The sequence below is a fragment of the Streptopelia decaocto genome (genome assembly GCF_964273445.1).
Source record: "Streptopelia decaocto genome assembly, chromosome: 9".
In the NCBI taxonomy this organism is placed as follows: Eukaryota; Metazoa; Chordata; class Aves; order Columbiformes; family Columbidae; genus Streptopelia; species Streptopelia decaocto.
The window spans coordinates 10,335,566-10,352,774 of NC_138664.1; the positions used below are offsets into that span (position 1 = coordinate 10,335,566).

General features: G+C 52.7%; 1 protein-coding gene across 1 annotated transcript in view; it reads right to left on the minus strand.

Moving 5' to 3' along the window:
• PCSK6 (proprotein convertase subtilisin/kexin type 6) overlaps positions 1-17,209 on the minus strand; it is a 36,177-nt gene extending 18,968 nt beyond the window's left edge. The window contains exons 1-7 of the mRNA XM_082061431.1: positions 16,986-17,209; positions 11,051-11,155; positions 6,389-6,499; positions 5,598-5,741; positions 4,964-5,040; positions 4,238-4,326; positions 650-822 (exon numbers count right to left, since the gene is read on the minus strand). Coding sequence (XP_081917557.1) covers positions 650-822; positions 4,238-4,326; positions 4,964-5,040; positions 5,598-5,741; positions 6,389-6,499; positions 11,051-11,155; positions 16,986-17,201 — 915 coding nt within the window. The 5' untranslated portion in view covers positions 17,202-17,209. The remainder of the gene's footprint in view (positions 1-649; positions 823-4,237; positions 4,327-4,963; positions 5,041-5,597; positions 5,742-6,388; positions 6,500-11,050; positions 11,156-16,985) is intronic.

Consider the following 17,209-nt stretch of genomic DNA (forward strand, 5'->3'; position numbering starts at 1 on the left):
TCAATTATGTGTGATAGCGGTTGAGCTCCTCTCACTGGAGGACTTCAGGGACAATAATCTGAATTATTCCTGTGCCCCTGTAGCCAGATTCTGTGGCTGCACCCGCATCCCCCCCCCAGGCCGTGACACAGCCACTCATTTTGGGTAGAAAACCAAGAAAATGCTTAATGTGATGGAGACCCCAGCGAGAGGACACCGGGGACCGGAGGGGTGGCTGCTTCCCTCCATGCCAGCACCCAGGGGGGACATTTTAAGACACAAAGTCACCCCCCCCAGAACTGCTTTGGGTTTCTCAGCCCGGCAGAGCTTCACAACTCAACCTGGGGCCTCCTGCCTGCTCTGCCGGGGCTCTGCCTGGCACCCAGCGCTGCCAGATGCTCCCGCCGGAGCCGACGGTGCCGAGGGGTCCCGCCGGGGCCGCGCCATCGCCGGGCACCTCCCGCCGTCACCACCCGCAGCCGCAAAATCCACCGGACGCCGGGGAAAACTAGGAAAAATTAGAGATGATTCGACCCCCGCCCCACCCCAGCCCTAGTTTTGGCATCACCTCAGGGTAGGGGTCGAGGTGCCCGTCCCCGCCTCAGACCCACGTTCCCCACGGGGCAGGGGGAGGAGAGCGAGCGCATCTGGGGCACTGCGGGATCCACACCTTTTTAATGCCATGCTCAAAAGCCTGTTTGGCCAATAGACCAGGTCCATCAACTGTCTTCCCATCATCATCTGGCCCCCAGCTCGCGCTGTAAATGTCAATGTAATCGGGTCTGATGCCAAGCGACTTCGCTTCAACAACATCTGTTACATCGCCATCTAACATACGAATGCCTAAAAGCACAAAAACATCAGACATTAGGGCTTAATGGTGCGGATGAAAGCGTGAGGATTGCAATCAAAGGGCTTTGTGAAACGGCGGCAGAAACCGCGCGCCTGGAATCGCTTCAACCCGCGGCCCCGCGCGTGAAGAAGTCCAGCAGTGGGATGCTGGGTAGATATTTTGGAAAGTTTTTGTGTCTTTGCTGGCTTCACTGCAAGTGATGGAGAGAGGGGTTAAAATCTGTTTGGCGGGGAGTGGGTGGTGGGAGCGGTGCTGCGTTCCCTGGTGGCAAAACCCCCCTACTATAAACCTTTTCCACCCCCCTTTTAATGAATTAGTGAACTAATTTCTACACTTGGAAGATATTGGTGTTTCCCGAATGCTCACAGTTCCCTGGCTTTGGGCACACTGGTGGAACGAAGCCTCTCCCTGCAACGGGAGATGACTGTGACTGTCCCCAAACCCCATCGCTGCCCCACTGATGCCAGTGGCACCCAGAAAGGTGGCTGTGGCTTCCATGGCCAAAATCAGAGCCAGGACTCCAACCCACAGCAGAATGTCCCCACTACATGACGAACAGAGGGTGCCAGGCACCCCAAAGAGCTGCCCAGAAACAGCTCTTGCAGCAAAGGAGGTGCTGGAAATTCTGGCATCGTACTTGGCCAGCCAGGGAGAGTCTGGTTTATAAAAATGCATTTCCCTTTCTGCACATATTTTTTTCTTAAAGCAAACAAATGCAGGCAGATGTCATTCCAGCTGCAGCTGCGCTCTGGCCACCAGTCAAGTCAAATATCTCTTTCTGACGCTGTTCCCTACCAGCCAACAAACAAGCTTGGAAATACAAAACGAGGGAGCAGAACAGTTCCCCAAAACTTCCTCTCTTTGTTGTTTTCACAAGAAAACATGAGGAGAAGGGCCAAAAAGCTGAGCCTGCTGTTCAAGCCACACTCAGCAGCGATGCAGCAAGAAAAACTAGCTGAGGGATCAGTTTTTGTGCTTGCTAAATGTGGGCACGTATCAGCGAGCCTAAATTTAGCCCAAATTAGCTTGAAGTCAGCCCAAAGCCAGTTCAAAGTTAGCTCGAAGTCAACCCAAGGTTAGCTCAAAGTGAACCCAAAACAGCCCAAAAGACAACCTAGAGTCAGCCCAGAGTCAGCTCAAAGCCAACTCGAAGTCAATGCAGAGCCAGACCAAAGAGAACTTAAAGCCAACCCAGAGCCAGCCTAAAGCCAACCCAGAGCCAGTTCAAGGTCAACTGAAAGCCAACCTAGAGTCAACCCAGAGCCAGCTCAAAGCCAAACCAAAGCCAGCTCAAAGTCAACCCAAAGCCAGTTCAGAGCCAGCCCAAGGTCAATCAAAAGTCGGCTCAGAGACAACCCAAAGCCAGCTCAGAGACAACCCAGAGCCAGACAAAAGTCAACCCAAAGCCAAGCCCAGCATCAACCACCCATGATGCAGGGACCCCACAGTTAAATAGCGGGGGGCAGGAGGAGCGGGGAAGGATGCTGCACAATAACCGAGCCCTTTGCCACACCCGGAGCAATCCAGCCTTCAGAGTGAGCACTCAAGGAGAGGGAAAAGGAAGAGGAAGGATGTCAGGAGCCCATTTTGTTTCCCGAGCAGCAATGTATTTTGCCCAGAGCAAATGAAAAGCAACGCAAGAGCACTGAAGAGCAGCCGGGAAAATTAGATGGTAGCTCTCCAAGTGTGACAAATAGGCTTCCCCAACAAGTCGTGCTCATTAATCGCTGCTTTATTTGCGTAATCCATCTAAAATCACTCTCACTGCAGCTATAGTGCATTTTCTTCCACAATCCCAAACTCGATACGGCTATGGACTTTATTTTTCCCCTTTGCCTGTTCACATTGTGGGAAGCCCATGGTCTCTACCCTGTACCAGGCACTTCACATCGATCAATGCCCCCCCTATACACCCTGAAGGCAAGGCACTCGTTGAAGGAAGCAAATTAAAACGGGACCCACAGGTCGTTATAAAGTCAACAAGTAACGCTTGTCTCCGCAGCTGCTGCAGAGAAATGAGCTTGAAAAAGAGCAAGAAGGCAATGGCCTGATCCTAAAGGATGCAAAACTGCCTTAAACATCCCCCCTGGGGGCTTTGCCTCACTCTGCTGCTGCTTGGTGGGTGCTTGGAGATGAGTTTTTAGAGGCAAGAAGCTGCTAAGAAGCAAGAAGCCATTCCATGTGCAGGGGATGGATGGGATGGGATGGGATGGGATGGGATGGGATAGGATGGGATGCGATGGGATGATGGGATGCGATGGGATGATGGGATGGGATGGGATGGGATGGGATGGGATGGGATGGGATGGGATGGGATGACGTGCTGCAGCCTTTACAGCCCACATCACTCCCCCATTCCCTCTCCTCGGGGTTATTTCTTCCCTTGGGGGATTTTACCAGCGCAGGGACCCACGGAAGATGCTTGGCCAGGAGCAGGACTGCCTGCGGACACCGCTCCTGTGCAGACACAACCTTAACAAAAGCTGTTTCTTGCACAGCCAGGATGGACAAAGCGAGAAAAAGAATTAAGCCCTGAACACACCCACACGTGCTTGTGTCTGTGCTCCCGACTGCAACTTCTCTCAGCGTTTGATGGGGGGGGAGGTTGCAGTAAAATCCCCTCTCCCCATACTATAGTGCCAGGGACAGGCTAAAACCCCTGGTGAGAACCCGGCTCCAGGCATTTGTCACCTACATGGTCCCACCAGCCACACAGATGGGACACGGCACTCCCTCTCCCACAACACCCCCATCTCACTGGCGGGTGCTAGACCAGCCTCCAAACCAGCTCCACTAATGCAAATGAGCTCTGTGATGCTAATTACCATCAGGATCCAGTTTGGTGATAAAGATGCATGGGCACATTGTGTTATTTGAGGGACTGTGCAAAGGTCCCCCCACCCTGCATAGCCCTGGCCCCCCACCTCCTTGTTTTTTTCCCCACAAGGCTATTTGGGGGGTCTTCTCAGACCCTCACTCTGAGTGGTTCATCTGCAGACACTAAATTAACCTCACAAATGAGCAATTTTTGGCTCTGAAACCAAACTGGTGCCGCCAGTCATAGCAAATACAGCCACCCCAAAAAGGCCAGGCCCCGCCCCAGGACCCCAGACATTTGTCTTGAAACCACCACATCCTCGCTCCACGTGCATCCTCACAGCGAGGATGCAGCCTGAGTAGGTTTCCATCCCAAAATACATGAAGCCAGGATCCCCTGCACCCTGTGTCACCCATCATCCCCCCCAGCACCCCTGGGCTCCCTGTAGCTGAGGCACTGAGGAGGCGCCTCTTTCCTGGCAATATCTGGGAGAGCAGCACCCACCACCCACCCCAGGAGCCCCTTGGCACGGTCAGGGCGGCCAGGGTCCCTCGGTGGGGACGGCGAAGGGTAGGTCACAGCCTCACCTCCGATGCGGGCGTTGTAGGCGATGCCCACGATGCAATACGAGTTGTTCACTGCTGCTGCCACTTCGCCTGCACAGCGGGTGCCATGTCTGCAAAAAGAAACCCCCCATGAGCCAACATCCCACAGGGAAGGATCCCTCTGGCCACCCCACATCTAGAAACCGGCACTGAGGCCAGAGCAGTGAGAGAAAGGCTGCGGAACCCTTGTCCAAAACCCTTGGGGACGGAGGAAACCAATGCAAAAAGCAATTTTGCTCTTTGCATCTTGCAGCTAAATGCAATTTGCTCTTTTCATCTCGCACCGAAACGCAATTTGCTGTTTGCATCTCACACCTAAACGCAATCTCCTCTTTGCATTATCATTTCCTTTCCACACGTGTTACCACATGCCTGTCCTGTTTTAACCAAAGCCCCAAAAGTGTGATCAAATTTTCATCCAAGACATCCCGCCTGACTCACGTGGTTTGACCCCCAATCATGCCAAGGACCACCCCCCGCCCCGCCCAGTGCTATTGTTTGATGGCTCAAGGGTTCGTTAGCAATTAGCATGGTTGCTGTGGGCTGGATTTGCATTAAATGCAATGCCTCCATGCAAAGCCCATAAGGCAGCATCCTCTGCAGTGCTGGGGATGGGGAGAGGTCATGGACCTGGAAGACACCACAGGGGGACACCCAGCCCCGGGGACACCCGCACACCCCAGCTCCACAGCAGTTAGTGTCATGTACTTATTCTCATTGCTGGCATCGTAGCGTGGAGTTGGGTCGTGGTCGTTCCCATTGACATCGTAGCTTGCAAGAGGGTCCTAAAAACATGTTGCTGTCATTAGGTTCAACTTACCAGCACAGCAGGGGACAAAGTAGCTTTGGCAGCAGCACCATCCTGCTTCACCCAGTCAACAGAACCAAAGCAGGCAAAAAATTGCCATTTTTCCCTTAGTTTCTCACAGTTTCTCAGGATAAATAGTTCTGGCCTGCAGCCCTGCATGTTTCCCAAATGAAACATCCCGCTTGCATGGGGACAGCTCCTCTGAACCCCAAATCCCCCTAGGTCTGGCACTTCCTCCCCCCTACCCTGCCCCCCAACCACGGCCGTTTGAGGTTTGAGCTGGGGCTGAGTGGGTCCATGCAGGTTTTTGGCGAGCGGGAGGGAGGCGGCTGCTTCCCAGGCAGCTGCAAAGGGAGTTTCCCCCAAACCCTCTTGTCTGAAAACCTCATTTTATTCTTAAAAACATCTCAGGCTTTTTTTTTTTTTTTCTAAAAAATCACTTTTCTTCTCATCTGCCAACGCACAGTCTTAAACTGTGTTTATATGCTGAAATTCTCCACTGTGAGGACCCAGCCCATCCATCTCCCAGCTCACGTAGTTTTGCAGGAGGTCGGGGTGGTTCCTCTCTATACCGTCATCGAGGATGGTGACCACCACATTTTTCCCGGTGTAGCCCCTCTGCCAGGCTGCCAGGACGTTCATCTCCGACCTGCAGCGACTGTTTTTATCACTGCAGTGCTATGGGGGGAAACACAACAAGCACAAGCTGCAAGATGGGCTGCAAACCCATTTCAGCCCATCTAAGCAAGTAGCCAGGCTGGGAGCCCATTTAATCCACCAGAAAATATATTTATGTTCCACTCCCTACCATATAATTCATAGATTTGTTATAACTTTACTCCATTGATCAAAGCCATCCAGCAGCAGTTAATCCAGGCAATGCTATCTCCCTATTTCTTTTCCTCTGCCATTTCAAATACTGTGGGCTCTTTGGTTTTGAAGTGCTCATTTCCTTTCTGTGCTTAATTTTCAATGAATTTCCCTGTCAAATACAGATCGATGAAGCAGACAGGAGAGAAAAAAAACTATATTGGGAATAGATGGCTGCAGCTCCTGGATGGGCAAACTGCAGTGGTGTTCCTCCCATGCCTTTGCTATGCAGACCATAATGAGGGGCTGCTAATGGCAGTAAAACACTTCAAACTAGACTCTACCAAGTATTAATTTACAATTTCAAGATCCTATTGCAAAGCACATTTGCTGATATTAAGGTGTTTCATTACTGTTCAGGCTGAGCAAAGACTGATGACTTGTTTGATTAAAAATAAATTACCCCCCCATAAAGCAGCAGGTTTCTGGTAGGGCAGCGATGAGGAGACACTCACCAGGTACCACATGTTGGGCCACACTGGGTCATTGAAGGGCAGGACGTGGGGCTCCCCTCGGACCTGCCGCTTCACCCGCCGCTTCACCTCCTGCTGCTGCAGCCAGTCCACCTGCAAGGAGAGCCGTGGGTCAGCATCGGCCCTGGGCACCAGGACAGGCATCACCCGTGGGGACAGATTCCAGCATCACCTGCTGAAACTGCATGCAGATGCAGAAGTGATGCAAACCTCCGCTTGGACCCATCCTAGCATCATCCCACGCACTGGAAAACCACCTCCCCAGCACCTTTGGCAGGGCTGCTGCAGAGGTAGTAGCTTCATTTGGGGGGATTAAGGTATGGATGGACAGACAGACAGACAGGGCAAGCTTGGCTCTTTGTCTTCTCCGAGCCATGGACCTCCCGGTGCAGCAAAACTCTTGAGTGTAAATAACGTCGCCTCCAAGCACATGCCAAAGCCTCTCTGGGCTTAACGAAGCACTGAGGCACATGCTGAAGTCCCACTGGAGACAAATCACATATTTCAGTGTTTAGTCAAAACATTGGACTCAGGAGCTTGGCTTAACTCTGGGGCTGATCCTTCCCCCTGGCCAGGAGGCTGCAGCTCAGCCCTGAGACTTCACCACCCAGCTCCGGGGCTGCTCAACCTTCCAGCTCCTCTTCTCCTGACAAAATAATAAAACTGGGGACTTTACACAAACAATATGTTTCCCAAATACCTGTGGTGACCACCCACAGCCACGGCAGGTCTCAGGGGATGTGGCCAGCTCCCGAGAGGTGTTTTTGGTACTGGTGGTGAGCGAGGTGGCCTTGGGGCTGACCGCTCTGACATTTGTTTGCTTTTCAGTGGGACATGACACACGAAGAGATCAAATGGGAAATGGGTCGGAAAAGGCCAGGATTGGGAAATGCCCGTGTTTGCCTGCGCCAAGAGCTGCCTACGGCGCTGGTTTGGGAGCAGCCACATCCCACCCCAGCGAGAATTTTCCCCCCTTCAGACCCTTCATTGCTCACAAAAAGGGCCCTCCTGCCTTCAGCACAAAGATAAAACCCAGGTTTATTAAAAACACGTTGTAAAAATAATTTATAGACCACATCTTGACATGTGCTCATGGTGGGGGGAGAAGGGCTGCACCAGCTGATGAGCTGGGAGGGCTCCAGAGCACATCACTCCTCACCAGGCACATCCCAACAGCTCGGGGTCTTCTGGGAACACCAAAGCTGCTTGTGGGGATGGCTCTATTCTTCTGACTAAGGTTTTGTAATGAAAAATCATAAAAAATCTGAAATGCAAGTTTTTGTTGGGATCGTTTATGTGAAAACTGTCAGCTGAACAGCGTGCTTCTTGCATGGTTTGCAGCTTTCTGACTTGGATGGAGGTGGATGGGGAGCTGGGTATCAGAAACACGACAGTTTCCAGCCTAGAGCTTGATTTTTAAACATCTATATTTTAAAGAAAAACTGTTGAAAGGAAAAAACATATATTTATATTTCATAGAAAATTTAGTTTCAACACTGCCTTGGCTGACAACAGCATGCTGCTTTGCTTTTATGATGGTGGATTTAAGTATCAGAAGTAAAAATACAACTTCATGGTCTAGTTAAAAAACAAACAAAAACAACAACAAAAAAAGAGGATATGGCTCAAATACCCAGCCTTTTTCCTTAAAGCAGCACTCCTTGGCAGCATTACCATGGGTCTCACTTCTTCAGTCACAGCCATCACCTGCAGCTTTGTCGGATACAGGAACCCCAGGAAAATGTAGGATTTCACAGGATTTTGCCTGGAGCTACAGTGCCACACAGCAACATCTTCATCCTAAACATGCTCCTGATCGACCCCAGTGCTGCCAGCCAGGAGTCAATGGAGAAGTCTTGTGTGGACACAAAGAAATCAGCAGTTTAACAGCATTGATTTCAAGTGGGGTTCTGCTAAATTGATGCCGCTGGTGTGGGAAGACGAGCGGGAAGGAGCCCAGGGCATCCCTGCAACCACTGCCATGGGTTGTGAAACTCAGATCCACTTCCAGCACTCATCTTGTGGGGGGGAGAAGCTTCTTGGAAATTTAAAAAAAAATAAAAAAGAAAATTTTGCTACTAGAAATGGCCAAAATTGTTGCAACACAGTCCTGAGCCTGGGGGTTCTCAGGTCCATCCCTGCAAACAAGGCCACCATGAGTGACGCCAAAGGACCCTGCGAGGAGGAACAGGTATCACTGAGCCGAACCCTCCGCCCTTGCTGGAAACAGAGCAGCAGCTTTTCACTTTCCCCCTTACTCTGGGAATTTCCATGGGTGATGCTCAGATTCAGCCACCCAGGGTGGTTCCACCGAACATGATCACCAGCACAGCTGAGGATGCAGCTCCAGAAAAGCGATTGCTTGACTTATTCTAGTGGATATGCAGCAATGAAAGCTGAGGTCCAGGACAAACCAGATGCTTCCAGCATGCTCACCACAAAGCATGGCAGAAATTTAGGTGGGGTTGGTTTTATCATAGAATCATTTTGGTTGGAAAGAGACCCTTCAAGAATCAGTCCAACCGGTACCCCACTCCTGGCACTACCCCATGTCCCTGAGAACCTCATCTCTGCATCTGTTCAACCCCTCCAGGGATGGTGACTCCACCACTGCCCTGGGCAGCCTGTTCCAATGCCCGACAGCCCTTTGGGGAAGAAATTGTTCCCCAGATCCAACCTCAGCCTCCCCTGGCGCAACTTGAGGCTGTTTCCTCTCGACTTGTCTCTTGTGGCTGGGGAGAAGAGAGCAGCTTTTTCCCTGCTCCAACCTCCTTTCAGGCAGTTTAGAGATCAGAAGGTCTCCCGTCAGCTCCTGTTCTCCAGGCTGAACCCCCCAGGTCCCTCAGCCGCTCCCATCACACTTGTGCCCCAGCCTCTTCCCCAGCTTTTGCTGTGATACACGGACAAAGGCACAGGGACTGAGGCTGCAACATCTTCCGATGAGGATTAAGAGACTGGAGCAGTGAGGCTGAAGGGTCCTGCACCATGAGGACCAACAGGATCATCCCACCAAGCCAGCATGACCCTGCTCTGCATCCCAATGCGTCTCCACACCTCTTACCCTCACCACCACAACCTGCCCCCAGAATTGCTGGATTTGCCACATCTCTCCTCCCCTTCCATCACCTACGACATCATATCAGCCCCAAACAGAGCAGCCGCAGCCGCGGGGGGCTCCTGGGGCATGAGGAGAGCTCAGCAGCAGCGTGGTCCCTCAGGGACCGGGACCCTGGGTGATGCCTGGTCCTTGTGTCACCAACCCCCACAGCAGAGCAAACTGATAAATAACGGCACTGGAAACAATAGTCCCTGGAAGGCATGAACCACCCAACATCTGCAAATAATTGAATTTGCTGTTTTGTCAGGCTTTCTGCAAGATTTCTTTCCATCTTCGCTACTCCAGCTCCTGTCTCCTTGTGCCTCACGGTGATGTTTTCCCATCCAAGTGCTGAGATATCTCCAGAACAATTTGCAAATGTGCATGGGAGAGACAACACATGCCAAGAGGCCTTGAACTCCAACTGATAAGGAAGGATTAAGAGAACAGGAGCTAATTGCTCCAGTTTGCAGTCCACAGAGCGAGGCAAGGTAAATGTTAATAAGACTAAAAGTTCATTGATTTGGTTTGCATTATAACTAGACTTATCAAAATGGTACTATTTCAATTGCAGAGCTGAATTCATCATTTGCTGGGATGCCTGCGCACCTCCCCGAGGGCGATCAGCTTCCATTAGAGCCCAGCACGCTTGCAGGGCACCCCACCAGCAACGTCACCTGTGTGCCTCCTCAGAAAGGTGCTACAGACCCTGCCCAAATATTTAACAGCAAATCTCACTGGAAATCCAGCTGGCTGAGGAAAGCAGGGGTGCTGTGTGGGCCTGGAGAGATGCGGATGGGATATGATGAGTTGGAAATATTTCAGGTAAGAGTATCCCAAGTGCAGCCAGGAGCATCGGTGCAAGCACTTGCTGCAGCACAGGTACCTTCATTGTAATGACTTTTTCTGCACTTATTTCTTCCTTTCCCCTCCCTACACATTAACCCTTCCACTGCACTGCAGAAGTAGCATCTTGCAGGGTTCAGGTGCCAGGTAGGGCTGGGGAGGGGAAAGCCAAGGCAGAGCCACAGCCCTTTGCTGTCATCACTCCGAACCCAGCTCACCCAGGTCCTGCCTGTCCCTCCTCGCCTTCTCCTTCCGCCCTCCTGATACTTTCGTCAATTCAGCTGCACTGAAAAAATCCCTTCAGATGCTTGCTCTAGGAAAAAGCAAGGCAGGGCCATTGCCAAGGATTTCACACATAGCAACCATAGAGGCAGCAAATGTTGTGGCAACTGGATCAACACCCCGAGCATGCAGCAGCCTTTCTACCCTGGAAGGCTTTTTTCTCCCTCTTCCTCCTGGTTTCAGGCAGATGTTAACATTTAGTCACTTCTCAGTATTTTTCATCACCGATCGACGTACCCATGGCCAATGAGTCACCCCGTGCACGCACAGGGCTGCGGTTCAAGCATAACATGTCATTGCAAGATGCTCAAGCTCACACTTGACCTGGATCAAGTCAATGGACTTCTGCAGGGGAAATGGGGACCCGCATACCACCACCCCCTCAGAGGCTGGGGACCCCAGGCTGCTCAGCCCTGTACCTTGGGGTCCATACGGAGAAAGTTGTGCGGTCCCCGGCTGCTCAGCGTCGAGCGCTTAAACGTCTTGCTGTGGTGAAAGTGGTAGTAGTTTTCCAAACTCCCAATCTGCAAAAAGAGAGGGTTTTAAAAAATAAAATATGTATATATTAAAAAAAACAGGTTTTCCTGTGGCTCACCTCATTTTGGTGCTGGCAGCACCCCTTTGTGTGTTGGTGCAGCTGCGTCTCGCAACACAAACCCGATGTTCAGGGAGGGGATGCAGGATGCTGGCACTAACCCCAGTGCCACTGCTAGATGCTGCACCGGCACAACAGAGCGCAGAAAACATTTTTATGAATTTTCACCCATTAAATACATCTTTACAAACCGCCTTCCATCATCTCCCGAGCAGGAATAATGAGATAAAAATGAGCTCAGCAGCTGCAGCAGAGCTGGGGGAGCGGTGCCTCATCCCGCTGCCTTTCCCCACCCAACACTCCAGCAGCACAAACAGCCCCGTAAGGAGAGGTGAACGCCATCCCTGCTAATCCTGGGATGCTCCGTGGAAGTGCAGGATATAACTGTGCTTAACTTGGAGTCACAGATGGCAGCAGGAGTAAAAAATAAAATTAAAATATCTCCAAGCAAACCAGTGATGCTTTCCCAAGGGATGCATAACATGCCCCTGCCTCAAGTCCCTCCCCAGTGGTACGTGCAGCCTGGGAGCGAAGGCAAGCTGGAAAATGCAGCCCCACCGGCTCCCTTCAGCTCAGGAAAGCCCCACGCTCCTCCTTTACAAGTTTTTGCCTTTTTTTTGTATTTTCTTGTTTATTTTGTGGTTTTTTTGTTGAACAGAGCTGAAATGCCCCATATTTGCAGGAAGGTGCCGTGCTAGCCACACCACCCTGATGAACCCTGGGTGGCTGCGCTGCCTCCAGCCCTTTTATCCCAGCAGCTGGAGACACCTTAACTCCTCTTTTCCATCCCCAAAGCACAGATAAATTCTCAGGACTATGCAACAATGCGGTTCTCTTGGCCAGGCACCACATGAAGAGCATCCCAAAGGGATTCGCAGACTTAGGGATGGGGAAAACCCAAAAGCTAGCTCCCCGGTCACACCATTTTGGTACAAGTTGGGTCTCTGGTAAAAATTCCTTTTTCCTTGAGGCTGATTTTTTTATCTCCCCTCTGAAAAGACCCACCCCATGGCCAGGAGCTGCTGAGAGCCAGGGGCAGGTCCTGTGCCTGGCTCAAGGGACCAGGGTGAGCTGTGCCATGAGCCCCTGTCTGCAACCCAGGGGCTGGGGTGACACCCCTGAAGCCACATGTGATGTCCCCAAAGCCACATGTGACCCAGGAGCCAGGGTGACATCCCCGAGGCCAGACCAGGGCTGGCTACAACAGGACAGGGTGGGGGGAGCAAACAGGTTTGTCCGGACCAGATGCTGAAGCAGATGATGACAACTACTTACATCTTTATCACACTTAATACCTTGAGATGTGCCAGTGCCTCTTACAAGCATTAAATATTTAATTAGTTTTGCTCTGCCTTTTATGCCAGAACGTCATTTCACCAACTTGTCTTTACTGCCGGTAGTGATTTTTGTAATTTGTTTCCACTCAAGCTCTTTAAACGCTCTCTCCCCCTCCACCACCACCTTTTTCTTTGCTTTACAGCGTAGCTGTGCATTTTCTGTAACATCTACATGCAAAGTGGCTGCTCGCTGCAATCTGCATTTGGATTTTAAGGCCCATTCCTTAAATTCACTTGTACTTAGGAAAGAGGAGGATGCTCCAACGTCCCCATATTGTAGGGAAAATTTGCATGAGGCCACACTTCAGGTTCAGCTCCGCATCTACCAGCTCAGCCTTGAGTTTGCAGGGTTATAATATTCAGTTTATTCTCATCTCCCGTCCCTCTGGCACTCGTCATAACAGGATCATGCTCCATAAACAAGCATCAGCTGAAGAAGCACTTCTGTTCCCCACCAGAGTGGGCTTTTCAGAAACAAATGCAAAATTACCACACAATGCAAATCTGCAAGAAGACAGGGAGGGAGAAAACCCATCCCAAGGTCTGGGGATGTCTGGTGAGAGCAGCAGGAGAAGCACCCTGTGCTCCAGGTTCTTTATTCTCCTGGGATTTATTGAAGGAAAAATAAGGAAAAACCTTCTTAAGTTGAGGCTAACTTGAAAACCAGCCCCACTCTGAGCAGAGGTTGGACCCAGTGACCTCCGGAGGCCACTTCTACCTGAGCTATTCTAAGGAGAAAAATTCAAAATTGCCATTTATTTTTAAATGCAAGAGTATTCTTTCTCCTCCTTGAGGTCAGTCAGCTCGGTGGGGGCTCAGCAATGCAACCCCTGGGGATGGGACTACTGGAGACACCAAAAAGATCTGAGTTTTCTCCTGCAGACAGCACCAAGGTAGTTTTCTTCTCCCCTGTTAACTGAGGCAGAGGAAGCCCTGGTTGGTTCCACCATGCTCGGCTGAGCTGCAGATAGAACAAGCTTGGAGCAATTCAGAAGCAACATGAATGTGTTTTGCTCCCCACAATGCCATTGTCACTATGCAAGGGGTGTCAATGGCTCCACTTTCAAAAAACCACACACCCGCCAGTGTCATCCAGCCAAATGGGGAAGAGTTGGAAGATGAAGGAGCTTCTCATGGCTCCAGTGGGACCCATGTAGTTAGAGATGGATGGCAAAAGGATGAGAAGCAACAAGTTGCAAGGGGAGAAATCCTAACTGGGTATAAAGACAAATTCTTTGGGTAGGATGGTGACACATGGGCCTGGGGAGATGGTGGGATCTCCACCCTTGGAGAACTTCAAATCTCACCCAGTTGAGGCTCCACACAGTCTGATTTAGCCTGCAGGTTAACTGGGGGGGGTTGGACCAGAGACCTCCAGAGGTCCTTGCCAAGAGGGAGTACTCCACAAATACTTAACATTGTTAAAAAGAGGTATGATTGCAAGGGGGTCGGCCACCTCCCAACCTGCTTTTCCATTCACCTTCTCCCACAAATCCCCATGCTGCCTGGCAGGCCCCCACAAAAGCACGGAGGCAGGAGAGGCACTGGGAGACGCTCCTGCAGCAGCATCCATCCCTGCCCTGCCTCATTAACAGCCATTAGTATTTCCAACAGTTTCAAGGTTGCTGGCAGCTAATGAGGTATTGCAAAGGAGAGCTTTTTGGGAGCTGTACACCACCAATGGCAGCCCTAGAGCCCATAAGAGAATTGCTGAGCCTGTTTCTTCCCTCTTCATCACAGCAAAGTCCTCCAGCATTTCACCCAAACCAGCCCATTTCTGGAAAACACCAGCATCCGTGCTGGTGTCCTGCAGGAGGACAGATCGGGCTGGGGAGGCCGAGCCTGGTCCCCTCCTGGGGACACCACCCATGCCCAGCAGGCACAAGGGCTCCTGCCTTCAGGAATGTCATTCTCAGATGGTCACAGCTGGATTCAGTCCAGTAAGGACAGGGCCCAGGGCTGCGAGGACACCATCGCTCCAGCCTCCTCCAGACAACAAATATCCAGGAAAGCTCCAATTCCAGCCCCAAATTAATCCTGCCCACCTCCTGCACCACAGGAGAGACTGCTGAGCACATGAGAGCCCTCCCAAAATGCAACGCTTTGGACATCGCACAAGGAAAAATAAATCAGATAAATCCCGTTATTGGGATAGGAACAGGCTCATCACCACCCCAGGATGGCAGTGGAGGTGCTGCCTAGGGCACCAGCACCACACAGCCCTCGGCCAGGGCCTGTCCTGGTTCCTCCCAGCCCAGCGCAGGGAGGAACAAGCAGCCATTTGGGGGTGTAAAGTCTTTTCCTTTTGTTTAATTGTTTACTTCACTTCAATAGAAGTTGATGAAAATGATTCCCCAAGAAAAATGTCACTCTACTGTGAGCCAGAAGGATTTAAAATTGTCTTGGTGGCTGGGCTGGGCATGGCAACATGGGAGGACAGCTGGGACATGGGGCAGACACGGGTGTGTGCAATGCCCTTCCCAGCTAAGAATGTGACAGCAGACCCCAGGATTGCATCTCAGAGGAAAAGAGCTCACCAGCCAACAACTGAGCCTTCCTTGCACCCAGCTGTGCTACCTCCGTGACCATCACCTCTCCTCCTCCCTCAACATGTGGGACTCCACCATTTGCCTCCACCTAACCCTCTCCCCGTGGCATGGTGACAGCCCCTTGGCAGGGTTTTCCAGCAGGACCAGGCCCCCAGGGAGGGCACAAATCACCAGGGACAGTGCTGTCCCCAGCAGCTCCATGGGCAGAGGATGCGGCGGGGGAAGCTGGGGACACCCAGGCCCCCACAAGCACAGGGAAAGCAGTTCCTTGGGGTCTGACCACGGACAAGCTCCTGTGGGAAAAGCCCCGGGGTCTTGAAAGCCGAAGGCAGGGTACAGAGAGCAGCTGGGGAAGCCCCAGCGGTGCAGGACCTCCCAGCATCCGCGGGAAAGGCGGGAGCCAGGAACAACCTGATGCAACCACAGAAATATTTCCCCTGCTCTCCAGCCTGCGCTGAGCTGCCCCGGGGAAGGGCTCAGGGGTGGGGGAGATGCTCCAATGGGGCCATGTTGTGCCCATGGGCCACACGCCTCTGATATTACGGGGATGAGCTTGGGAAAGCTGGAATGTTGGTGAGAAACAAATGCTCCAGTGGGCAGGGACACAGCAAAACCCCAACCCAGGAGCTGACGTGAGGCTGATGCAAACCAGGAGAGTGGGAAGCTCAATCAAGATATTCTCTGGCTGAAGAGGGATAAACATCGAAAAGCCCTTTGGGTTGCACAACAGCATTGACCCGGCCCTGTGATAGAGGCATTTGAATAATTTAAGTGATTTTCTCCTCAGTGGGGCAAGAGCCAACCACAGCAGGTAGGGGATGGAGGGTAGGACATGCAGGGTTGTCCCCCATAGACACTGGTGCAGGAAACACCGTCCCAGATTCAGCCTTCCCCCCCACAAATTTGTTTACGCAGCACCTCGTGACTTTAATTATACTTAAAAGCAGGGTTGCAATATAAAGTGAGGATATAATTTATGGTCCAGGAGACACCTTGGGCAGGAAGACAACCTGAAGTGCCACCCAGCCAGCAGAGCGCTGAGCAGTGCGGAAGGTAATAAACTCCGGAGGAAGCTCTGAGGACACCAGCCCACATCTGGGCTTACACAGAATGAAGAAATTGACAGGAAAAAGAAGCTGCCGTGATGAAAGTCACCTTAAGCCATCCGTGTTTCTGCGGGGGATGGAAAGCAAAAGTTCCTCGTGTTCTCAACATCTCCGATAAACCCGGTGCCAGAGAGTCCAAAGTTTGTTAAATCCACAAATGTAACTCGCCGGGATGGGAGGAACTTGTGCAACCCGCAGCCGGTGTGGGAACGGGTTGTGCGGGGCGAGGACACCCCGAGGAGCGGCGGCCAAGGTGAGGGGAACGGAGTCGGGGCTGCCCGGCCGCCCCCCCGTGCCAAATCGCTCCGCCAGCATCGCTGCATCGTCCTCATCCCTCCGCTCCGGGGGGCGGGAGGGGCCCATCTCCCTGGGACCCCCGGCACCACCCCTGTGCCGACAGACCCGGCAGCTCCGCGGGACCCCCGGCAGTTTCCAGAAGCCGGGACCGACAGTGCAAGACCCTCGGCAGGTCCCCACTTGCGGGATCCCCTGCAGGTTGCCGGTGTCGGGACCCCCCGCAGCTCCGGCCCCTCGGCACCCCCGATATCTTCCCGGGACCCTCTGCAGACCCCCGATGTAGATCCCTCTGCAGCTCCCGGGAGCCCCGACAGTTCCCGGGACCCCCCCGCACCTCTCCGCTCCCGGGACCCCTGACAGCTCCACGACCCCAGGACCCCCTCAGGCTCCCGGTACGAGCCCCCTTTGCATCCTCCGCTCCCGGTACCCCGGCATCTGCCCGCCCCCCGGTGCTCCCCTCTTCCGCTTACCTGCCCCAGGCTGATGTACCCGTAGGCGGCGGCGAGGCGGGCAGCCTCGGCGGGGCCCCCCCGCACCCGCACGGCCCAGTGGTTGGTGTAGACGGTGCGGGAGGGCTCGGCCGCGGCTCCGCGCCCGCTCAGCGCCAGCGCCAGGACCAGCAAGCAGAGGCGGGAGGACGGCGGAGCGGCCGCGCTCCCCGGGCCGGGGCCGGCTGCGGCGGGCATGGTGCACT